General features: G+C 41.4%; 2 protein-coding genes across 4 annotated transcripts in view; both read left to right on the top strand.

Moving 5' to 3' along the window:
• The first annotated feature begins 2,544 nt into the window (after window positions 1–2,544).
• Window positions 2,545–15,593, top strand: GOT2 (glutamic-oxaloacetic transaminase 2). 2 transcript variants are annotated; one of them, XM_074199084.1, is made up of 10 exons: window positions 2,545–2,708; window positions 8,856–9,012; window positions 9,532–9,660; window positions 10,962–11,021; window positions 11,172–11,333; window positions 11,617–11,721; window positions 12,597–12,747; window positions 13,172–13,337; window positions 13,899–14,049; window positions 14,400–15,593. In XM_074199084.1, exons 1-10 carry the CDS (start codon window positions 2,623–2,625, stop codon window positions 14,520–14,522), a joined length of 1,290 nt encoding a protein of 429 aa, XP_074055185.1. In that variant the 5' UTR covers window positions 2,545–2,622; the 3' UTR covers window positions 14,523–15,593. The 2 variants fall into 2 exon arrangements, with proteins under 2 accessions (XP_074055185.1, XP_074055196.1); XM_074199095.1 differs by lacking the exon at window positions 2,545–2,708 and adding an exon at window positions 8,415–8,437 and having other exon boundaries at window positions 14,400–15,592.
• A 9,211-nt stretch (window positions 15,594–24,804) lies between these two features.
• SLC38A7 (solute carrier family 38 member 7) overlaps window positions 24,805–25,554 on the top strand; it is a 35,551-nt gene continuing 34,801 nt past the window's right edge. For both annotated transcript variants that reach the window (XM_074199071.1, XM_074199064.1), the window contains exon 1: window positions 24,805–24,920. The gene's annotated coding sequence lies outside the window, so the exon portion shown is untranslated. The remainder of the gene's footprint in view (window positions 24,921–25,554) is intronic.

Genomic DNA, 25,554 nt, shown 5'->3' with positions numbered 1-25,554 from the left:
ATTAATCACTATTAGCCATATTTTCATTGAATGTCAGAGATCATCTGACCCAGTTGCCTTACTTTATAGATGAGGAAAATGAGAGTTCCTTGGAGAAAAAATGACTTTCCCAAGGTCACACTGAAGGACAAATGCTAGCCAAGACTAGAGCTCAGTCCTCAAGTGTTCTTTTTACCCTGAGATGAGAATTCTGTTATTAAAACATTTCATGTAACTGCCCTTGACAGTTCCTTACACAGCAGCATAGTAGTTTTTTGAAGAGAATTTGTTAAATTCCACTGAAGTGAAGGAGGCAATAGGCCTTAAGGCAAGCTTAACTATTTTCAGCATCAACCTTGTCCTTTCAAAAGAGGAAAACACCTAAGAAGCTTGCCATTTATCTATGTGTCTGATTGGGATTCACAAAGTAATACAAAGTCCCTAGATACATGCTAACTGAATCTTTGTTGCACCAAACCATATCTAATAGCTTCAAGGTAGTGCTCCTCCATCCCCAAGGAAAAAATCCCATACTTTAAAATCATCATGGAATTTCTTAGTTTTCTCTCTAGGAGTCAACCCTAGTCTGAACAACCTCTGAGTATTATTGGAGTATATTAAGATGACAATGGAGATCATAAATTAAATCAAAAGAAAAGCCTGAGATCTATGGAGAAGACTGGGACAAAAATGAAACAGAGAAAGAAAACAAAGAGAATGAGAAAACAGAATAATAAGAAGAGAAACTTTTAAAAGAGAAAAATACTCTCAACCCATATTTCTGATAAGATATGACATCCAGGATAAAAGGAAGGGATATAAATGTTTAAGAAAAAAAGTCAGTAGTCAAAGGACAGGAAAACAAAAGCAATTTTCAAAAGAAGATATGTAAATTATCAAAAACCAAATATAAAAATATTCCAGAAATTAATAATAAAAAAAAAGCAAATTAAAGCAAGTCTGAGGAAGTGCTTTTCATACTGTGAACACTAAAAAAAATACAGTACTCTGAGCAAAAAGAAAAAAGAAGTTTATTTTGACTTCTCGAGAAAAGGACACACTCCAAGTCTCACAAAGGTAGTGAAGATCAAGGAACTGCCCCAAATTGACAGACAAGCAAGATTATATGGCCTAATGCAATCCTTCCTCCCCTCTATCCTCTCCCTCTCTGTTGACTCATTGGTTAGTCTTCAGAGTTAATTTCTACTTGAAAAAATCTACCCCAACAACAAAGAAAAGAATGAAAGGTTTTCATAAAATATTACCTCACCATCCAGATGGTGAAAATAACCTTCAGGATGATAACTAGCTTACTGAAGTCATGTAAACTTGTCTTAGAATGCAAGGTCTTTCTCATGGGAAAAAATCTACTATCCCTTCTGATAGTCAGTAAAAGTAGTCTTATCAGAAATTAGGAAAGTGACCCTCCTGTTTGGAATAAATGGGGTTTTCTTCTAGGAATAGTTTAAGACTAATAATTTGTTCTTTCTTAAATATTTCTTAACCCTGAGAGGACTTCACTAGGAATATTAACCCTGAAATGGTTTTTATTGGGAATATTCCACTTAATATTCAGCAGCTAGGCAAAGATGATAAAGGATGAAAATGTTAAAAGTTGGAAAGACTACGGGAATAGAAGCATACTTTTGATGAAGCTATGATTTGAATCAACTATTTAGGAAAGAAAAAACACTATTCTTAAAAAGTCAATAAACTGGGGTGGCTAGGTGGTGCAGTGGATAGAGCACCGGCTCTGAAGTCAGGAGGACCTAGGTTCAAATTCGGTCTCAGACACTTAATAATGACCTAGCTGTGTGGCCTTGGGCAAGCCACTTAACCCCATTGCCTTGCAAAAAAATCTAAAAGAAAAAAAAATCAATAAACTGTACAAATTCTTTGGCCCCCAAAGAAGACAAAATGAGAAAAGCCCATACTTTTTCCCCTTTATTTATATATTTTTCCAACTACAGTATCTTCAACAATCATTTTTTTACATTTTCTCTCCCTTCTTCCCTTCCCACCCCCTTTCCTCGGAAGAAAGCCATGTAATATAGACATCTACCACGTGTAAATCATAGATCCATGCTATTCATGGATCATATCCAATCAGAAGAGAATTTTTTAAAAAATGTAAGATAGCAAACTGTGGCCTGCCTTCACACTGCGCAGTTCCTTCTCGGATACGGGGAGCATTCTCCACCAAAAGGAGTCTTTGGCAGGACTCATATTTTTAAAAACCCATTTTGTGTGCGTGTGGTCCTTTGCTACCCGGCGGGGTGGGGGATGACTCCCACGCGGTCACAGGCCCGGGGCTCCCTGCCCCGCGCGGGGCGGCGGGCAAGGCCGGGCAAGGCCGGGCAAGGCCGCGGCGGGGCCGCAGGTCGCTCCCCGGGCCGGGCCGGCCGTCTCCCGGGCAACCACGAGGCGAGGCCGGGGCCGCCAGGGGGCGCCGTGGGGCCGCGCGCTGGCCCCGCCCCCCCAGCCTGCGCCGGGCCTCCCGCGGCGCCGGGGCCGCGTTTCCGGGGCCGCGTTTCCGGGGCGGAGCCTGGCGCGGAGCTCCGGGGCGGGCTTTATCTGTCCCTGCAGCCGCCGCCGCCGCGCAGCTCCCGTCCGCCCGCCCGCCCGTCCGCCTCTCCGCTCGCCATGGCGCTGCTGCACTCCTGCCGCCTGCTCTCCGGAGCCGCCTCCTTCCACCCGGGCCTCGGCGCCGCCGCCGCCGCCCGAGCCAGGTAAGGAGCCGACGGCGCCGGGCGCCCGCGAGCCCCGGGGACGCGCGTCCTTCCGCGGCCGCCATGGTGACGTCGGGCCGGGGAGCGGGCGCGGGGCCCGCCGATTGGCTCCGGCGGCCCGAGGGGGCGGGCCTCGCGGCGGGGCGCATGTGCCCTTGAGAGGACCCGGTGGAGGGCAGCGCGGGGCCGCCGGGCCGGACTCTCAGCGGCGCTTCGTGCTCGCCGGCCCGGGTTCTCCCCGAGCTCGACCTTGGCCGGTCCCCCCGTGATGAGACCCCGCGAGTCCACGCCGCCCGGGGGGCCCGGGGGGCCCGGCCCCGTGCGGACCCTGCCCGCGGCCGGCGGGGAACGCGGAGGCGCCGGCACGGCCCCCGGGCCGAGAGCTGGGGCGCGGGCCCGAGGCCCGGCAGCGCGGTTCCGCCTCGCAGATTGGAAAATGAGACACTCGAGATGCGGACGGGAGGGCAAAAGCCTTGCCTAGGGGGGTCGTTCTTGCACGGCTCTGGGTGACCAGGGCACCCCGCTGCTGACGATCCGGCGCCCGCGGCCACACTGGAACTCGGGTCCGACTGACTCCAGCTGCTCTGCCCCAACATGCATGTGTGTGTATACATCTATATATGTGTGTGTGTGTGTGTGTGTGTGTGTGTGTATATGTATATGTATATGAATATATATATAACGGATTTGAACTCAGGGACTCCTGACTCCAGGGCGCTGCTCTATCGACCCAGTCACCCCCAAAATATATTTTTTATTAAAGGTTTTATTTGAGTTTTACAATTTTTTCCCCCAATCTTACTTCAAAATAGTTTTTAAAGAAATGACTACAACCCAGTGGATGGATGGATGGACGGATGGATGGATGGATGGATGAGACAAGTGGGATCCAGAGGTTCCCCCACTCCCTCCACACACATTTCCTTCCTCTTAACTTGTAGAAGAGATATATTCTTTAGTGTTTGAGTAAAAGGGATCAGAACAGACAATAAAACAAGTCACACGGGGTTTTTTTGGTTTCCTGGGGCATGCTAAGATTATCTTCACACACTCCTGTAATCTTTGCTAAGTATGAAATAGTATCATGTCTTTTAAAATGTTCATTTTAAAATCCTTTATTGCTAAAAACTGGTAATCCGCATTTTAACCTTCAAGGAGTCGAGACCTTTTAGGTGGTTTGGGACCTTGCCTAGATGTTACAGGCCACTGGCTGATCAGGGTGGTGGTTGCTGGAGGCTGGCAGTTTCTTAAAATGAAATCACAATGAAGTCTGCCGCCTGGGTTGACTCTTGCTTTCACTGGAACATTTAGAGGCCCTGGTAGGCTTAATTTCAAACAGCTGGGTGGTGTGGTCAGAGAACACATAGAACATTTATGGATTAAGTTCTCATGCTTATATTCTTATATGCTGTACGTGGCTCCCCAAAACAATTGGAATAGGGACATCAAACATCAGTGATCATCACCATAGGAGCTATAATATTATTGAAAAAGTTTGAACTATTCCAAGAATTACCAAGATTTGACACCAAGATACACTGTGAGCACATGTTTTTGGAAAATGGCACTGATTGCTAATTGGCAGGGTTGCCACAAACCTTCAATTTGTAAAATAAAAAAACCACAGGCTCTGAAGCACAAGATAAAAAGATAAAAGAAAAGAAAAACATATATTTCAGCACTGGAAAGTGCTGTTCCATAGCAAAAGAGGAAAAACAAGGAAAATTCTACCATAATAAACAACTAAGTAACATTTTTGACCCTGAGCAAAAGCAGGAATTACTGAAAAGCTGTGCACAAGACACAAGTCATGTTTTGATTACTCTTACAAAATAGGAGTAACAAAGTTAGTAAAGGGTTAGAAGGTGATAAGCTCTTTTTAAACTGAAATAGCATTTGGTGCTAATGAATGTCCTTTGATCCAGGGGCCAAATTATTTGTATTTGAAAAGATAAATAGTTCCTGTTGATTAATTTTTTTCCCTTCAAGTTAGCAGTCCTCTGTCATGTTAGAGTAAGTGTAATAAAACAACCTAATATGATTGATGATGGGCTAACTGACTTGCCTATGTGACTTTCTTATTTTCAGCTATTTCTAATTACATACCATGAAATGCACTATAAAGAAATAAAAACTGGATTTTTTTTTTTTTGCTTAGAGAAGAATTAAGGATATTGGAGTTCACCAAGTGATGTAAGACTTTTCAGAAACAGCTCTTTCCAGAAGATAAAAGTGGGAGCAGGGGGGAGAAAATATATTGGAAAGGGATTTCATGACTTACCCAAAGATAAGAGTAAGAGACTGTTCAGATTAGAGATGGAACCATTCACTAAAATTTTCCCACTTCTTGCTGTTTCTTTGCATCTAGTATATGTTCATTTCTAGATAACTATGCTAGCTATACTAGTATGTGATACAAGTACCTCTAAGTTCTAAGACCTTACATTAGCTATTATAGGGACTTTTTTTCCCCTTGGCTTTTAATATCTTCCCTGGCCTCCAGTGTTACTATTTATAGACTGGTTTCATGGACCCAAAATAATAGGTACATTTCCTTCAAGTGTTCATTAAGACATGAGGCTAAAACAGCTTCGTGGAAAACTATGGTTTTCTTTTATTGAGCACCTGAAATCTATGTACACTTGCCTCTTGTTGATCCTAACTTAAAATGACATCTCAGCAGTGACTGCTAAGACCAACAAAAAAGCTTTTCATGTCTCCATTATGAACAGCAGAATATTTCGAGTTCTCACAAGCCAAAAAATGTACAAGAAATCCAATGAGAAATTGTTTCCTCCCAGAACTACATTAAAAAATTAGCCAGAAGTCCAAGTGTGGTAGGAAAAATGCCCAACAGTGCCTCCCAGGGTGAGCAGTGTTCAGAGATGTAGACTGGAGGGCTCCCTGAGAAAGCCTCAGGGTAAGGACAGGAAGCTCCAGGAAAAGATCAACTAGTGCCGACCAGTGTGGTGCCACGTTTCTCAGACCAGACCCAACCCAGGCATCTGATGTCTCTGAAGATAAAGTTTACCTCAGATTGCCAAAGGACCTCACCCTGAGATTGAGATTGAAGTCCCTATAAGAATTCATGGTACTACCCCACCTAAAAACAGTGCTGGAGGGCAGAGAAAAAAACCTATCCAGGAAATAGACCCCCCCCAAAAAAAAAAAAAACTAAAATAGACCAAACAGAAATCAATGACTGTGAGACAGCAATCTATAGGACAAAATAAAAAGAAGAAAAAAATAGAATAAAATACAAGCTAGGTGTTACTTGGTTTGGGTTGTTTTTAACTGCCCTAGAAAATAGGCCAAGGAGAGACTATTTAAAAATCATTGTTTCATGAAACCAAAATTTTTTTTAAAATCCTGGACATAATAGTTCAAGAAATCATTTTTTTTAATTACCCAGATCCATGAGATCCGGAAGGCAAAATGAAGCACTGATGACTTCGTAAAAGAAAACCCCCAAAGAAAAAGTCCCAGGATTATCTCGGCTAAAGTCTAGGACTCCCATGTCAAAGAAAAAATACAAGAAACATTCTAAAAGAATCAATATATATAAAGTACAAAGGGGCTATAGGAAGAACTTCATAGACTTCTGGAAGTTTTTTTTCTTTCTTGCAAAGACTGTCTATAATATGTTTCGACTTTCTTTTCTTTCTCCTAATTCTTTGCAAACTCACTTCTGACTTCATCATTCAACCAACTCTCCAAAGTTACCAAAGTTCTATTATTGTCATCATTTAATTATGTAGTGGATCCCAGAAAGTTTCTGGTGATACAGATCTCTTTGGTTTTACTTTCACAAGATGCTTTTGTATCCATCCTCCCCACATTTTCCCATCTGTTCATCTCCCCTCCCTGAATTCTTTCTCATCCCAGGTAAAATACACATCTTCTGCAAATTTTCTTGATCTCTGCTATTGCAAGGCTCTTCTCCCTGAGATGACTTCCACGTTGTCCTGTATATCTCATCTGTACATAATTGTTTTCACATTTTCTCCCCCATCAGCCTTTGCAGTCTTTGGAAGCAAGGATCGTCTTTTGCCTTTTTTGTGTTGGCACTTAGGTCTTAAAAGATGCCTACTGGCTGATGGGAAACGCTGGACTATGGTTCTAAAAAAAGAAAAGAGATTAGATTACAACCCAAAATAACTTAAATAAAAAGAGATGATTTCAGAGAATCCTGGGTTTACTCTCTGGCTTGGTGCTGTATGATGGGAGCAGACCCAGAATAGTTTATACAAGAATCGTAAAAGTAAAACTCCAGACTGATGGACAAGGCACAGAGGCATGCATGTATGGCCACAGTAGAACTCCCCTTGGCTTTTTTGTCATAGAGGGAGGCAGGGGAATTGTCCTTTCTTACTCTGAATTAATGGGAGAGGAGGGCATCTGGGGAAGGGTGAATTAATAATAAGGATGTCAAAAGACTACTGTCCCTCTTTAAATGCACAAAACAGAAAGCTGCCTAAAAGAGCAGGGCAATTTTGAAAGCATCATGTAGGAAAGAATCTGGAATAGTAATTTAGTAGTAATGATCGGAAGATAGAAAACCTAGTTTTTTTAAGTATTGTCAAATCAACAAGCATTTGTTCACCAGTTATCATGTAGTAGTACACACTGTAAATACATGATCCCTGATCTCTTGAAACCCACGGTCTAATGGGTGGACCACCATGCAAAAAAAAATGATGTATAAACAGGATTTATAGAGAAATAGCACCAATAGATAAAGCTGGTATTGAGCCATATTGGTGGGAAAGGCCTCTAGTAAAAGATGAGGTTTTAATTGGGATAGGAAGAAAACTAAGGAAACCATGAAATTTCTTGAGAAGTGTAGTTCTGATGGTAGAATGTTTCATTGAAAATTTCCAAAATTGGTATAGAATATAGTTTGCATTCTCAAATACCAGAGACTACTAGCATCTAGGAGATTGAGTATATTATGACTTCTCAGTATAAACAACCTTTGGTTGTAGTGAGAGCTGGCTTCAACAAATATTAAATGCCTGTCTTAGAGAAGACAGAAGAACAGAAGACATAGCCTCTTCCTTATTTTTCTGCCCAATTTTACTAGCATGTCTAATAAAGCCAAAGTGTAATTTGTTTATTTCCTTTATTTTTTTTAATTGAAGACAAACTGTTGGATTAAAATTAAAAAAGGTACTTTGCAGACCCCTCCACACAAAACTCCTTTTGCTAAAATCATCAAATAGTGTGACTGTTGACATAGAACAGTATTGCTTTCTACTTTTGTAGTTTACCAATGAACAGACATAAAGGATATTTCCTGAAATTTTAATGGTATTGTGTCATTTGTGGACTGTTGTTTTTTACCTGAATTTAATTCTTAATGAAGTCTTAAAGTCAACTCTGCTTGACTTTACATGGTATATGGGATATATCTTGCATTACATACAAGCCATACCATGTTTCTTTGCATTCTAATCTCTTTGGATCAGGCCTCTGATCTAGGCCAATAACCTTATTTCCCAGATGAGAAAACTGGGGCAGGAGAGAACTGGCCTCTGGGTGACCTTGAGCAGATAAATAGCAGAGCTGGGTTTTAAATTGTAATATTCTTTCTGCCATATCAAAAATTTGTATACAATTGAATAGTTTCATTTAATCCCATAACTGTTAACCCTTCTCATGTAGAACAACTGGAAGAATGAGCCCCTGAGAGAATACATAAGAGCTCGTTTCGCTAGTAGAATGATTAAGTAGGTTGGTCGATATGGGAAGACGAAGATGGTACACCTGGAATTCTACTGATTTTATTTGGTAGCTAATTGCCTAGACTAGGTTCTCTTCTAGAGTCACCTGGAAACACAGACAACTGATTAAAGACTGCAGTCTTGACTGTGCAACCATATTAAAAAGTAAAATAATCTTGTGGGGAGAGTGGTTTATACCTTGAGGCATATTTTATATATATAGATTTTTTTTTTAGAGAGAGAGATGTTTAGAACCCATAAAGCTCATTTTGCCAGAATGCTGGCCTCACTTAGCCTTTCTTTAGGAGAGCTCCCCTTCCAGCCTTCTCACTTGGATTTTTCAACTCTTTTTATTCTGTTTTTGGGAACATCTGCTGAAATTGGGGAAGTATGAATAATTGATATCCTGCATTTCTTATTTTAGCTCCTGGTGGACCCACGTAGAAATGGGGCCTCCCGACCCCATCTTGGGAGTGACTGAAGCATTTAAGAGGGACACTAATAGCAAGAAGATGAACTTGGGAGTTGGGGCCTACCGAGATGATAATGGGAAGCCCTATGTTCTTCCAAGCGTGCGCAAGGTGAGCTTGTCAGAGGTCGAAATCAGTTCAACTTGAGTCTCTGAACCTTTTAGTTTCCCCTTTTGTGAAAGGATTGAGCAGAGTTAGAAAGAATACATTTGTGTATCATGGGTAAGCTGTAAAATTGCTTCCAACCTCTTATTCTCCTCCCAGAAATTTTAAATTTCCTATATAACCTTACCACAAAGTAAATTTTTCTGCCATATGGAATAGAATTTTTGGAAATAGCATGTATACAGTTAAGATGAATAATTTGAGACAGGCCTGACATTGAGCTGAAGAATGCCAACCCTGGAGCCAGAGGGAATCTCCTCCCCAGGGAGCTCTCCCCAACTGATAAAATCAGAATCCCATGTGTTGTTTGAAAGCCATCCAGCATCTTGTGCAGGCTCCTGGAGACATTACCCTGCTCAGAACCAGCTTTTTGCATATTTTACATTATGTACCAGAGGCAGGGACTGAGGGTGGGAGCCAAGTTTTAAGTACAATATCTGCCATCTTCATGCTCCTCCATTGCAGGCAGAGGCCCAAATTGCAGGGAAGAGCATGGACAAAGAGTATCTGCCCATCGGAGGACTGGCTGAGTTTTGCAAGGCATCAGCAGAGTTGGCCCTGGGAGAAAATAACGAGGTTCTGAAAAACAAACGAGTAAGTCAAGGAAATTTCAGCTTCCATGAATGTCACTGGCTTCATTTTTGGTTTTTCCATTAACTTTACCAAAGTATCTATAGTGATTCTTCAGTGGTGGCCACACTCAAAGATTCTGGGTAGTACCAGTCAAAAATTCTTGCTGCTAATCAGTAAGTTTTGTTCCATGACAACTTTCATTCTATGTTTTCTATGGTTTTTATGTAGAATGTACTTGAGATATACCTGAGAATCCAATCACGCACACCTGATATTGTGAGCTCCCAAATCCTAAATAAAGGATTAAGAAGGGACTTCTCACACCATTGGGGACCATGGACCTGCCCTTTCTTCCTTCCTGCCAATTTGGCAACTAAGTAGACAAGACTGACCACCTTCTTTTGCATCTGCCCTTTCCAGGGAATTTGGGAGCTGCTTAAACTGTCACTCATGGACAAACATCAGCCTGCCTCTCTTTCACTGTCCCTTCCCCAAAAAGGAAAATGGAGGAAGGCACTTGCTTGCCTTTTTTGTTTTTTAAGCTAGCTAACCCAGCTTAAGGGCCAACTAGGTTAGCAGCCGATGAAACTAAGCAAAGTAAACAAAACCAACACACAGGCACAAAGTAAATAGTCACTGGCTGTAGACAGTCCTGTTTGCAAGGCCAACTGACCTAAGTTCATGTGTGTTAGATTCATAAGCCCAGGAAAAAAGCAAACAATGTCTCCTTGACCCCAGAGTCATCACACTAAAAACACTGATTTGTCAGGGACAAGGTTGAATCAATGTACCATAGAACCATTGGTATAGGATTTAGGCACTTTGAATCCCAGTTTGCATATTACCATTGACTTGGTTTGTGCCATTTTTTCTATCTTCATTGAAGGCAAAATTGTCATATTTTCAAGGAATAATCATTAGACCTCCAGTATCTAGAAATTGCTGTATCTTTTCATCTAGAGTTTACTTGTAATCTAAAGAATGATTTCATAATATCCAACTTGCCAAAAATCACAGAGACAAATAGAGGGTTTTTGTTCTTGTTCTTTTTTTTAATTTAATATAAACTTTTAGGATGCTTCTGAAATCAATTCAGCTTTTGTGTTCAGAACAGATTAGTTCATCAGCCCATCTTATTGCTAAATGAGCTTGCAAGGGGACTTAGTCTAGGGACTACTGTTCAAGGTCTCACTTTGGAACATGATTTCACTTTCTAAAATTAGGGGCAGTGGTGAGTAATTATTCGGTTCAAATTCAGTCATGTTTATTAGAACTGTATATAGAGGTTCTCTCTTTGACCAGCTTTTTTGTCTCTTTCTTAGTATGTCACTGTACAAACTATTTCTGGAACTGGAGCCTTGAGGGTGGGAGCCAGTTTTCTGGTGAGTCAATGAAAAGCACTGCTTTTCTTAAGAGTTTCACAAATTACATCTTAGTATAAGGTAAGACAAATAAATGGTGATAATTGTGATATATAAATTTCTCCTTTCTTTTTCATTGCCATTTTGCCCATTTCTTACCACATCTTTTAGCAACGGTTCTTCAAATTCAGCCGAGATGTCTATCTTCCTAAACCATCCTGGGGAAATCATACCCCCATTTTCAGGGATGCTGGCATGCAGCTGAATGGCTATCGCTACTATGACCCCAAGACTTGTGGCTTTGACTATACTGGAGCTATGGAAGACATTTCAGTAAGTGTGACTTTTGGGGAAGAGAAAGAAGCACATGACAGTGTGTGTACCCTTCACAGAACTCTCAGACTGATCACATTCATTTCAGCTAGTTTTTATTTATTAAATTCCTCTTAGGTACAAAACCCTGAGGATACAGGGATGCAGACTGGTACAGCTCCTGCCTCCAAGGAGCTTGTATTCTAGACATTTTAGGTGGCTTCGGTAGCTAATCAGGATGACCCATTCACTGTAAAGCAGATTAAAGTGTTAATGGGGTGTTTGTTTTTAATCTTCTGTATAGAAAATCCCAGAACAGAGTGTCATCCTTCTGCATGCCTGTGCTCACAACCCCACTGGAGTCGATCCTCGTCCTGAGCAGTGGAAAGAAATGGCATCTGTGGTAAAGGTGAGTTATCTAGGATGTCCCAGTAACAGCTAGGAAAAAGAATCATGGCATAAATTAATTAAAATTGAATTTCCATTAGGTTTATACACCCAGGTGAACTGGGTGGTTCTAGAGGACAAGCAGTTTGTGGCCCCTTCATCTCTGGTTCTGTTCTCATGAGACCAACACCACCTCAACCTGATCATGATTATGGGAGGGAGGCAGCTTGATATGGCGTAGATCCTTGCATTCAGATCCACCCATAGACTTTATGTCTGTGTGACCCTGGGCATGTTCCCTCATCTCTAAAATGGGAATAATGATGTCTTTTAGCACAGTCATTGTGAGGATCAAATGTTACCGTGTTTAAAAGAAAAATTATCTACCATTCCTATCTTAAAAAGGCTATAAGCTAATCTGGTTAATTTTCACAAAGCATATTGTATGTCCTTGCATATCCTTAAGCATTAGATTATCTGCTTAGGTCCATAACAAGGTCTGCATGATGCATGGGTCCCATAAGGAGAGAGTAGTATATAGTATATTAGTGAGTGCTAGTCCTATTTCTTTAATCTGTCATGTCCCCACCCCCATGACACTTTCTGCCTTATAACCAATTGTCTTCCCTACCTATCCCAGAACTTATATTAAGGCTAAGGAAATTTTGTCATTAAGAGAAACCATGTACTCAATCTATTGGTAACTGCTAACCTAACTAATAAATTGATCATGCTCAGATCATTTTCTCTTTCTACCTTAATTTTCTAATGTTGCAATATTTTAAATGTACCCATTTGGAGTACCTAGTGATTCCGTTTAGTGAAATGCAGTCAGATAAAAATTCTCTGTGTAATCTTCAAAATGACTAAAACTTTGTTCTCCTGATTCATTCATAGCAAAGGAAACTCTTTGCCTTTTTCGACATGGCATACCAGGGCTTTGCCAGTGGAGATGGCAACAAGGATGCCTGGGCAGTTCGCCACTTCATTGAGCAGGGCATTAATGTCTCTCTCTGTCAGTCATATGCCAAGAACATGGGCCTCTATGGTAAGCAGGGACACCTGACTGATTGGGTTTCCCATTCAGTTCCAATTGGGATTCAGGATTAGGAGTGCCAGGTAGTCTACAAAGAGAGACTTGGAATTCTTTTGATTTAACCTTATTTTTTCGTATTACATTTTATCACTTGGAATCTAGAGGAATTAACTGACAGTTTTGTCAGACAGGTCATGGTTCCCATCTCCTTTTAACTTTGAAACAATAAACTTTTCCCAAGTGTCTAGTCTAATAAAGATAACCAGCTCCTTGTTCAGGAAACTGGCCTAAATGGAATAATTGGAATTGGCCTAGTAATCTGTATCATTCAGCCTTCTTTTGTGCCTAGGTTCAGTTATCCCATGTTGGTTAGAATGACTTTTTTCATACTTACAAAATTAAGTCTAGGTGATGTGTAACCTACTTTGTCTTCCAGGTGAACGTGTGGGAGCCTTTACCATGATTTGTAAAGATGCCGATGAAGCCAAAAGGGTAGAATCCCAGTTGAAAATCCTGATTCGTCCCATGTATTCCAACCCCCCTCTCAATGGGGCCCGAATTGCTGCCACAATCCTGAATAGTCCTGATCTGAGGTCTCAATGGTAAATGTCCCTTCTCTTACCTGTGTTCGAAGAGACTAAAATCTGAAAGTTAAAGGCCCCTAAGAAAGAGCTCAAATGGACACAATGAATGTAGCAAAGAGACCTTTACTTTTCCCTTTGATAGCTCTATGATTAGTTTTAAATTATTTTCTCTGGAAATGTATTAAGAATGCCATCTAAAATGCTCAAAAGGTCTAGACTCCAAGTAACCCAGACTAAGAAGTAAATGACTTGTGCAAGATGTTATCTGCTCTCTATAGACTTACTCTTTCTCTTGTCTAGGGGGAAAAAAATGAAATGAAAAGGGCCCTGTCTCCATAACTAACTAGTGTCTAACTTTACAGAATTAGGGGAAGAGTTAAGTGTTCACCAGCTTCTTTGAACCACTTGGGTCCATTCTTAAACTAGCTGTGTCATTAGTGCAGCTGCCTTGATCAGAAGAGGGCAGACAGCTGGAAGACAGTCTACTCCCATAGGAATCAATCCTGGGGCTTCTGTCACAAGACCAAAGGATGTTTGAGGGGAAGGGTCCTGAGTTGAAGACTGATTCTCTTTTAATAGGCTGCAAGAAGTGAAAGGCATGGCAGATCGCATTATCGGCATGCGGACCCAGCTAGTTTCCAACCTCAAGAAAGAAGGCTCCTCCCACAATTGGCAGCATATCACTGACCAGATTGGCATGTTTTGTTTCACAGGCCTGAAACCTGAGCAGGTGAGTGGGCTGCTTGGGTTACTCATCACCAGCCAAAAGGCTTTCAAAATCCAGAAGGGGATTTTCATGGGGCTTGTTTAGATGTTCTTCCTTTAAAGGGGAGAGGTGCTTACGATCAAGGCACCAGAGAGGGTGGAGAAAGACTGATCAAGTAGTGATTTGTTTGCAAGGAGAATAGGTTTCTTTCTAAGTTTTCTAATCAGTGCTAATTTTAGAATTTTTAACCTGTGTGTGTGTAAAACTTTACTTTTTTTACCTCCAGGGTCAGTACATATGAGAGAGACATAGCTGGAAAAGAATTTTAATTGAATTATTTAGAAAGAAATGCTCAGTGTCTCCTCTCTTTGCAGGTGGAACAGCTGACCAAGGAATTCTCCATCTATATGACAAAAGATGGCCGCATTTCTGTAGCAGGGGTCACATCAGGCAATGTAGGATACCTTGCCCATGCCATTCACCAAGTAACCAAATAACTCTCCCCGGTGAGATGGAGCAGAGACAACCTTCGCACCTTCAGACTCTGCTGTTTTGAGATTCAGGAAGATGATTGAGCTGGCAAAGATAGGAGTGGTGTGAGTTTCTTTCAACCACAGTGCTTAATGCTCAACCCCTGAAGGTATCTCAGAAAAAGATCTGTGAGTAGGCTAAAGGCATCTGAAACTACTGTTTGGAGCAATCTACCCTCAACTCCCCAACCCATCCTCCACAACTTTTTCAAAACATTTTATGTTTACAGTAAACGCTACCAAAAATCCTGCCCAAAGATCAGAATTTCTCTCCCCTTCCCCAAGTCTTGGAATTACAATATTCAAGAGTTTTAATTTAGGTAATAGATGGCACATAACAGAAATCTCTAAGGTGCTAAAAGCTGGCAAAGAAGTCTTGTTCGATTCTAACTCCCTTCTTTCACTGGCCTCCTGGGACTGATGGAGACTCCTTGGATCATGGGGTTTTTGAAAACCATAGGTGCTGTTGTCCAGCATCCTGGCTTCAAGAAATAACAGAAGAGAGGTGGCTGTTGGCCATTGAACATTGAAGACTAAACTTTACCCTCCTCCCCCATGTTTATTGCTTTCCGTCCCCAAGTCTTCCCTAGTTTCTCTCTCTGTCTCTGCTTGAATTAACCTTCAGACCCTTCCTATCAGGATGCATATACATAGAGAATTAAGTAAAATAGAATTTGAGAAATGAGCGTGTTCTCTCCTCCCCTTTCTTAGCAAAAGACGGAGGAGGAGAATTTGGTAAACTAACTGTACTTTGATCCCATCATGGTAAAATTTTTAATTGTCCCCCTTATTACCCCCACCCCACCAGACCTCATCTGTGTGGTTGTGCAATACGTAGCCTTTCTCCTGAAAAATCTGTCCGGGGCAGTCAGTCCTTGGAGATGAGTATTTTGAGCTGTGGTTGTAAGCTTCTCTGTATTGCTAGCTGAGTTCAAACTCCAACCTTTAAGAGATCATCCTCCAATGTAATCACATAGGCTTTTATGCAGCCTGGTTTCTCTGTTACAATAAAATTGTTGTAGATTGGACTACTGTCTCCAAGGTTATTTTTTTGAAGGGAAGCAAAAGTGGGAAATGGTCTAACTCACCTCAAAAAGCAAATGACTACATGATAATTTGGTCAAAGTTCAAACTTGTTCTTTTTGTGCAGATTGTCCTTTGCAGAGATACTGGTTCTCTGAGGGCTAAACGGAAAGGAAAGTGATATTGCTACTTGGATCCTTTTGAATGTAGGGAAAAGGAAAGAAGGTTCTTGACTGTGGGTAGATAATGGCACGGTATTCAGCTTTCTTGTACTCTTCTGCCATCTTCGAGATGCTGAATGGTTACTCTGAGTTGTTGAGAAGCTTTCAAGAAAAAGAAGTTGAAGGAAGAGACAAAACTCAAACTCTTTAAACTACTAAAAATAATTAGCAACTTTAGCAAAGTCACAGGATGTGGAATAAATCCTCGACATTTCTATATTTGACTAGCAAGATGCAGCAGAAAGTTCTGGAAAGAGAAATTCCATTCATAAGTAACTAAAGACAATATAAAATACCTGGGAGTCTGCCTGCCAAGGCAGACTCAGAAACTTTTTGAAAACAATTACAAAACGCTTCTCACACAAAATCAGACTTAAATAACTGGGCAAATATCAACTGTTCACAGACAGGCTGAGCTAATATAATAAAAATGACAATTCTACCAAAATTAAACTTATTTAGTGCCCTACCAATCAAAATTCTAATAAATTAATGAGTTAGAAAAAATTGTAAGTAAATTCATATGGAGAAATAAAAAGAATCTCCAGGGATTTAATGGGGAAAAAAAGTGCAAAATAAGGTGGCTTTGCCCTATTGGATCTAAAATTATAAAGCATCAGTCATCAAAACTGTCTGGTATTGGCTAAAAGATAGAGTGGTGGATCAATGGAATAGACTAGGTGCAATAGGAACTGATTATAGTAATCTGATAAACCCTGGTTATCCAGCTACTGGGATAAAAACTGATAAAACCTTGGGAAAATTGGAAGTTAGTATGGCTGAAACTTGGATTAGACCAACACCTCACACCCTATGCCAAGATAAGATCTAAATGGATACAGGATTTAGACATAAAAAAATGATATAAGCAAACTTAGGAGATCAAGGAATGCTTTACCTGTCAGAAGCAGTTTATGACCCAAGGAAGAGATGGAGAACATTAAAAATAAACCACAATTTTGACTACATTAAATTAAAAAGCTTTTGCACAGACAAAACCACTGTAACAAGATCAAAAGAAATGTAGTAAATAGGGAAACAATTTTTACAACTAGTATTTCTGACAAAGGACTCATTTCTAAAATATACAGAGAACTGAGTCAAATTTTTAAAAGGACAAGCTATTCCCCAATTGACAAATGGTCAAATGATATGCAAAGGCAATTTACAGCTGAGGAAATCAAAGCGAACCAAGGTCATATGAAATATTGCTGTAAATCACTAATTATTAGAGAAATGCAAATTAAAGCATCTCTGAGGTACCACCTCACACTTCTCAGACTAGCCAATATGACCAGAAAGGGCAATGATTAATGTTGAAAAGGATGTGGGGGGTGGAGCCAAGATGGCGACATGAAGGGATCCAGTCTTAGGAGCTCTCTGATAAAAACTCATAAGCTAAGGACTCTAACTAAACAGAACCTGCAAAGGGACCCAGTGAGGCAGTTTCTCCTACTCAAGGTAACCTGGAAAAGAGCAGAAAGGCTCTGCTCCGGGGGTCGGAGGGGTGGCCCACCAGAGCGAAAGAACTTCAGCCTCCCGGAGGCAGCCCCAGAGTGCTGGGAGCCACAGCTCACAGCAGCGGGGGAGTCTTTTGAGCTGCACCCTGGGGAGCACCGAGCACAAAGTGGGGGAACAGCGGGGACCTCTGCCAGAGCAAGCACGTGGAGCCCAGCCCTCAGGGCACACAGCCAGCAACTTGGTCTTCCGGCAGCCCAGACCCGGAAACAGAAGCAGGCGGAGCCAGTGAACAGGAGCCTCCAGGGCATGAGCCCATTGAGCTGAGGGAGGGGAGTGAAGAGAGAGAGACTGCCCAGCTCTGTCCTCTGCCCCTGGAACAGGACTCTGGGGCTCTGACCACATTCAGATCCTGATCGCAGTCTAGGCCCCGCCCAGAACAGCAGGGCCCCCCCACCTCACCCCAGGGCAGAGGGGGGGGTGCTTATGGTCATTCACAGACCAGGAGGGAGGACAGAGCCTCACACACTGAGACCCTTGTGGGAGTGTCCCAAAAGCTCAGGAAGCACCCTCAAACCAGGCCCAGGCCTGGAAAATGAGCAAGCAGAGAAACAAAGAGGAGGACCATTGAGAAATATTTTGCAAATGAGCCCAAGAAGGATCAAAATACTCAGTCTGAAGATGAGGAAGCACAAGCTCCTGCATCTAAAGACTCCAAGAAAAACAGAAATTGGGCTCAGGCTATGACAGAACTCAAAAAAGACTTTTGAAAATCAAATGAGGGAGTTGGAAGAAAAACTGGGAAAAGAACGGAGAGAGATGCAGGAAAAACATGAAAATGAAGTCAGCAGCTTAGTCAAGGAAATCCAAAAAAATGCTGAAGAAAATAGCATGATAAAAACTAGCTTAGGTCAAATGGATAAAATAGTTCAAAAAGTTAGAGGAGAAGAATGCTTTAAAAAACAAAATTGGCCAGATGGAAAAAGAGATAAGAAAACTCTCTGAGGAGAACAAATCCTTCAGACAAAGAATAGAATTCAGGGAGATTGATGAATTTAACAGAAATTAGGAATCAATACTTCAAAACCAAAAAATGAAAAATTAGAAGAAAATGTGAAATATCTCATTGAAAAAACAACTGAGGGGCGGCTAGGTGGTGCGGTGGATAGAGCACTGGCACTGGAGTCAGGTACCTGAGTTCAAATCCGGCCTCAGACACTCAGTAATTACCTAGCTGTGTGGCCTTGGGCAAGCCACTTAACCTCATTGCCTTGCAAAAAACTTAAAAAAAAAAAAGAAAAAACAACTGATATGGAAAACAGACTTAGGAAAGATAATTTAAAAATTATTGGAATACCTGAGTCATGATCAGGAAAAGAGCCTTGACATCATTCTCAAAGAATTACTACAGAAAAATTGCCCTGATATTCTAGAAGCAGAGGGCAAAATAGAAATGGAGAGAATCCACCAGTCCCCCCAAGAAAGAGATCCCAAAAAACCAACCCCTAGGAATATTATAGCCAAGTTCCAGAACTCCCAAGTCAAAGAGAAAATATTACAAGCAGCCAGAAGGACACAGTTCAGATATCATGGAGCTGCAGTCAGGATCACACAGGACTTAGCAGCAGCTACATTGGAAGCTCGTAGGGCTTGGAATACAATATACCGGAAGGCAAAAGAGCTTAGAATGCAGCCAAGAATGAACTACCCAGCAAGGCTGAATGTGCTCTTCCAGGGAAAAAGATGGACTTTCAATGAACCAGGGGAATTTCAAAGGTTCCTTTTGGAATGGCCAGAGCTGAACAGAAGGTTTGATCTTCAGATACAGGACTCAGGTGAAGCATGGAGATTGGAGGAGAGGGGGGAAATATGAGGGACTTAATAAAGATGAACAGCATGTATAGAAAAATGATACTGATAATATTCATATGAACCTTCTCAGTTAATAGAGCAGGTAGAGGGAGCTTTTATAGTTGAAGCACAGGAGAAAGCTGAATTCGAAGATAAAATATGGTGTAAAAATGGAGTCAATAGGAAAAAATGGGAAATGGAATGGGAGAAAGAAAAAGGAGAGGAATAAGATTTTTTTTATTACAATGAGCTATTGTAATGATATGGAAGGGGGGAGGCAAGGGGGAATGAGGGAACCTTTGCTCTCATCAGAGGTGGCTAGGAGAGGAAACAGTATATATACTCAATGGGGTATAAACATCTGGAGTAAGAAGGAGCGGGGAGCAGGGGGAAGGGGTGGGGATGTGAATAAAGGAGGAGAGGATGGATCATGGGGGGACAGTGGTCAGATATAACACATTTTCTTTTTTACTTCTTGCAAGGGGCTGGGATTGGAAGGCCTGCCCAGGACCATAGGGCCAGGTGGATGCTGGGCCTAAGGGGTGGTATGGGGGCTCAGGGCTTCTTGGCCCCAGGACCAGGGATCTGTCTGCTGCACCACTCAGCGACCCTACAGCAGAGTCAGAGTGAAAGGAGAGAGAAAATATAGTACATGGTAGGGGAGAAATAAGAAAGGAGGGAGTTGCGATCAGCAATGGCAACATTGGAAAAATATGGAAGTAACTTGTGATGGACTTATCATAAATAATGTGATCCACCCAGGACAGAGTTGATGGTGTTGGAACAAAGACTGAAGCACATTTTTTGTTATTATTATTTGGGGGAGGGTGCAGGGCAAGTGGGGCTGGGTGGCCTGCCTGGGGCCACATAGCAGGGTGATCTTTGGGTGTCTGGGGCTGGATTTGGACCCAGGTGCTCCTGGCTCAAGGGCCAATGCTCTGTCTGCCACCCAGCCACCCCTACTATTATTACTATTTTATTTTATTTTGGGTCTTTTTTTTTTCTTCTTTTTGGTTTTTGCAGGGCAGTGGGGATCAGGTGGCTTGCATGTCACACAGCTGGGTGATTATTGGGTTTACGAGGCTGGATATGGACTCAAGTGCTCGTGGCTCCAGGGCTGGGGCTTCGTCCATTGCGCCACCTGGCCATACCTACAATTACTACTATTATTTTTTTTAATTTTAATTTTTTTTCCTCTCCCCTTTACTTTTTTCACCCAAGCAAGTCTATCTATATTCATGGGGGGAGGGGTATTTTGTTTACTTGTAAACAAGAATATTTTATTAATGTAAAAAAAAACATTTGTACAAAATGAGAATAAAAAATAAATTAAAAAATAAAACAATGCTTATCACACAAAAGAAAGGATGTGGGAAATTTGGGACACTAATACATTGTTGGTGGAACTGTGAACTCATCCAACCTTTCTGGAGAGCGATTTGGAATCATGCCCAAAGGGCAACAAAAATGTGCAGACCCTTTGATCCAGCAATATCACTACTGGGTCTATACCCTGAAGAGATGATTAAAAAAAGGGTGAAAACATCAGTTGTACAAAAATATTCATAGCAGCCCTGTTTGTGGTGGCAAAAAATTGGAAATTAAGTGGGGAATGGTTGGGGAATGGCTTAACAAATTGTGGTATATGTATGTCATGGAACACTGTTGTTCCCCAGAAGGGATGGGAATTCAGAGAAGCCTAGAGAGATTTGCATGAACTGATGCTAAGTGAGATGAGCAGAACCAGAAAAACACTGTACACCCTAACAGCAACATGGGGGTGATAACCTTGATGGACTTGCTCATTCCATCAATGCAACAATCAAGGACAATTTTGGGCTATCTGTGATGGAGAATACCATCTGGATCCAGAGAAAGAATTGTAGAGTTTGAATAAAGACCAAAGACTGTTATGATTAATTTTTTAAAAATTATGTAACTTTGCTATCTCTTATACTTTTATTTTTTTCCCCTAAGGATATGATTTCTCTCATCGTATTCAATTTAGATCAGTGTATTCCATGGAAACAATGTAAAGACCTACAGACTGCCTTCTGTGGGGGGTGGGAGTAGGGAAGCAAGATTAGAGGAAAAATTGTAAAATTCAAACTAAAATCTTTTCTTTTTTTAAACTTTTTTTTTAAATTATTATTTAAGGCAATGGGGTTAAGTGGCTTGCCCAAGGCCACACAGCTGGGCAATTATTAGGTGCCTGAGTAAAATCTTTCTTTAAAAAAATAAATAAATAAAAGTTTTCCTTCCATGAGGATTGACTTGCCAGCATGTTTTTGGAAAATAAATCTGAGAGAAAATAATTTTTCTATTCTTCCCCTTCTCTAAAGTTACATCTAAAAGAGCTAATGTCCTTCCTCTGAATGGCCAATTGGTGTTTTGAGAACCCATGGTGGGAGCAGCTGAAAACTGGCTTCCAGCCACACTAACTTGGCAAGAAACTTGACCACACCGAGGCCTTATTTATAAGTACGTGTGTTCTCCTAGTCCGATGCCCAATTTTTTCTGAAAGGAATTGCATGGTACTTTGATCTTCTCAGGAGAATAAAATCTTTGTTCATGATGCTTCTTCCCTATTTTCTCAGGCTGGGAGTTCACTGACCTCAGATTCAGGTCTAGAGGCTAACTCCAACTCAACCTACTTTAAACGAGGTCCTCCTGAGCTTCCCCACCCACAAAATAACGATCATCTTCACTGCTATAAATGTCACAGGAATGCTTCTTTCTTAAAATTGTAAGCGTATTGCATCCTGGCTGCTGTAGAAATCACTCCATTTGTAAAAATACTATTTTGCACCAATCACTTCCTTCTTGTTGCCTGTAGAACAAGGTCAGGTTATTAGTCCATCCCATTAGTCCATCCCAAGAGCTGACCTTGACCTTTTTGGTTCTCCAGAGACTTTAGTATCTGTTCTCTTCCCAAAACCCTGGGATAATCCTAACTTGCTTTTGTCCAAACCTTTGTCTGAAATGTATAACCCCCCTTCCTTCTCCCAATCCCCAAACCTTTATCAGGTACCTGCGATGTGCCAAATGGGGGGAAGGGGAAGGAATAAACTTTATTACACTCCTGCCTTTTAAACACTTAACAAATATTCGCATTTCATCTCATAACTATCCTGTAAGGTAGGTGGGGAAATGCCCAGTTTTACAGATGAGAAGACTGAGGGATTAGGCCATTTGCCCACTGGGGTCACATAGCTAAGTGAGGGCAGATCTGAACTCGGGTTTTCCTGACTCCAGACCAAGCACTCTAGTTTACAACAAAATGATGGGATGGTGGGAGACGTAATTTTGAGGGAAAAAGCTACACTGACAAGCCTGTCACGTGAACTGAACCTTGAAAGAAATTAGAGATCCTTAAGAAACAGGGTGGGGGCTATACTCCAGCCAAGGGGAACTGCTAGGGCAGAGTCACAAGGTGTTCCAGCAGAAGGGCCAGCTTAGCTGGACTTTAGTGAGTGTTTAAGAGAGGGGCCAAGTTGTAAAGGACTTGATCCTACAGGGAATCAGAGCTGACTGACCGTCCCAGGTCTACAAGAATCCTTGGAAGAAGGGAAGCAAGGAAATAGAAAATGTTCACTGAATGATTCCTGGGAAGGACAGAGTGGCAAAGAGATTTAATAGTTTAGAATGAAATAATATATTTAGAATCAGTAATCCTTATCCCCAAAAGGTATATAGATATTAATATAAACATAAATATATTTTAAATAGGTAAGCTTTATCACTCCCTAAAAATCAGGAGGGGCCAAAAAGAATACAAGGATTGGGAAAAGGAGAGGAAGTAGATAGTGGTCAGAGAGCTGAGTTCAATCAGGAATGTGGGTTCAATTCTAATCTCTATAATAAAAATCCAAAGTAGTTTTTTTAATATATTAGAAGTAGAAGTAATAAGTAATTCTGTGGGGTTTTTTTTCCCCTATGAGTTTCATTGAGAAAACAAGGAGAGATGTAAGACCATAGCTTTTTGAGGCAATGGTTGGGGGAGACCTGGGCATGTTTGTAGGCAGAATGGAAGGACCCAATGATTTGATTAATAAATACCTAAGCACCAGAGAGTCAAGGGAAGCTTAAAAGACAGTCTCCATTCTCAAAGTTCACAAGTTACAATGGAGATGACAAGCAAATATACAAGCAGGTTATATGAAAGATTAATAGGAAATAATTCAAAGAGAGTAGGCAGTGGAATTAAGAGGCTTCCTGTTGAAAGTGGAATTTGGGGGGGGGGGGGTGCATTGAATAGAGCACCAGCCCTGGAAACAGGAGAACCTGAGTTCACATACGACCTCAGACAATAATTGCCCAACTGTGTGTGACCTCTGGCAAGTCACTCAACCCCATTGCCTTAAATAAAATTTAAAAAAATATTTAAAAAATAAAGTGGAATCTAATTGGACATAAAGAAAGCCACCAGTAGGAGCAAAGGCAGGAGAGCATCCCAAATATGGTGGACAGCCACAGAAAATGACCTGGAACAAAGGGATAGATAGAGTCTTTGGCTCCTAGAACAGCCAGATAACCAGTGTGGGGTACAGAAGACTGCAAAGGGAGTACCAAGTTGTTTAAGGGTTTTAAGCACCAAGGTTTGTATTTAATCCTGGAAGTGACAGGGAACACTATAGTTGATTGAACAGGGGAATAATATGGTCATACTTGAACTTTAGGAAAATCATTTTAGTGGCTGAATGAAGGCTAAATTGCAATTGGGAAAGAAGAAGTAGGAAGACTCTATCCTTTCCTGCCCCCCCCCCCCAAATAGTACCTTAATCCAGGAATGAAGTGATGAGAGTGCACCAGGGTAGGGACAATGTCAAAGGAGAGAGAAGATGCTGCAAAGGTGAAATCACAGACTTAGCAACAACTTGAATATGGGGAAGAGAGACAATGAAGAGTAGAGGATGTCTCCTAGATTGGTTGCCTGAGGGACCATGATGAAGGTGATATATACCACCCCCCACCCTCCAGTCACAGGGAAGAGAGGAGTTGGGTATTAGTGATGTTGCGTTTAAAATGTTTACCTCACATCTGGTTCAAGATATCTGAAAGGCAGTTGGAGCTCAGAAACTGAAGGTCAGCAAAAAGACTGGGACAAAATCCATAGAATGGAGAATCAGCAGCATAGAAATTGGATTTGAATTCATAGGAGCTGATGAGATCACCAGGTAAATTAGGATAAAGGAAGAAAAATGAGGGCCTAGGACAGAACCTGACCACCCAGGTTAATGGGTGTGATGACATAGATGGGAATCCAGCAAATGGCACCAGGAAGAAGCAGAGCAGGGGAACCAATGGAGAGGAAAAGATAAAATGGTAAAGAGGAGGATAATTACGGGAACATTTCTTCTGTAAAGAACAGGAGGGGATAAGATCTAAGGCAATAAGATGAAAGGGACGAGGAGAAGAGCCACCTCATTATTAGATGCTTGGAGTAAAGAAAAGAATTGGGGTTAATGGTAAAGAATTGTGAAATGAAGAGAAAAGGAGGAAAAAGTACATGACAAATGACTTTTCTCAGTAAAATATGTTGAGGTCCTCAGCTATGAAGGTAGTAAAATGATGATGGTGATGTGTGTCCTTTGTTCTCGAAGAAGACTATGACATCAGGAAGATGATGCCATGACAAACACATGAAGTGGATTTGAGTAAGGAGGGGCTGTGCTACATCACCAGTCTCACTTTCTCCTCTGGAGCCATCTGGATCTAGATATGAATCAGGATGACTGTCTTGTCTTGTCTACATCAAGTCTCTCTCCTCTGAAGTCTATCCTCCATTCTGCTGTCAAAGTGACAGCAACTGGTATGTTTGTTATCTCCCTGAACAGGTTGTTCTGTACTTTTCTACTTCTGTCCTTTCTCACATGATTATTCATGAATTGCTTTCACTTACATTGATGAGTAAAAGTAGAAAGAATAGTACCTGACTCATCCCAAATCCCACAAAAATTAGCCTATATCAATGAAAGGAGATTATAGAAATCCTGGATCAATCAAGTCATCAGGATTAAGTGTCTTGCCCAAGGTCACACAGCTAGTTAAGTGTCTGAGGCCAGGTTTGAACTCAAATCCCCCTGACTTTAGACTATGTCATAAAAGGTTAGGGAGGGTTGAGAAGAAAAGATGGCCTGGAACTGCTGCTATAGGAATTAGAATAGAGAAATAGAGTAAAAAAAAATAAAAATGGATTGCTGCAGCAAGGACTCAGTAAGAAAACAAATTTCTTTGGGATCTAGTCTGTGACTTTCTTTGCCTCTGTTTGGTAACCTAAATGTAGGAGCAGATGATGGGAATATAACCCAGGGAAATGAGAGGAGAACAAAGGATTGGAGAGTAGAGGACAGAGCAGAGTTGAGAGTGTAAACTTAGGAAGAAGATCCAGGAGAACATTGTATGCAATAACAGCAACACTGTGTGATGATCAGCTATGATAGACT

The sequence above is a fragment of the Macrotis lagotis genome, chromosome 1, assembly GCF_037893015.1.
Source record: "Macrotis lagotis isolate mMagLag1 chromosome 1, bilby.v1.9.chrom.fasta, whole genome shotgun sequence".
NCBI classification, from domain to species: domain Eukaryota; kingdom Metazoa; phylum Chordata; class Mammalia; order Peramelemorphia; family Peramelidae; genus Macrotis; species Macrotis lagotis.
Note: the sequence above shows the minus strand (reverse complement) of the source record. Positions and strands in the feature narration are given on the sequence as shown.

Coding starts and splice junctions, on each gene's coding strand:
- GOT2 (XM_074199084.1), top strand. CDS start 2,623: ATGGCGCTGCTGCACTCCTGCCGCCTGCTCTCCGGAGCCGCCTCCTTC. Junction 9,013..9,531: donor TTCTTCCAAGCGTGCGCAAG/GTGAGCTTGTCA, acceptor CCTCCATTGCAG/GCAGAGGCCCAAATTGCAGG. Junction 14,050..14,399: donor CAGGCCTGAAACCTGAGCAG/GTGAGTGGGCTG, acceptor CTCTCTTTGCAG/GTGGAACAGCTGACCAAGGA.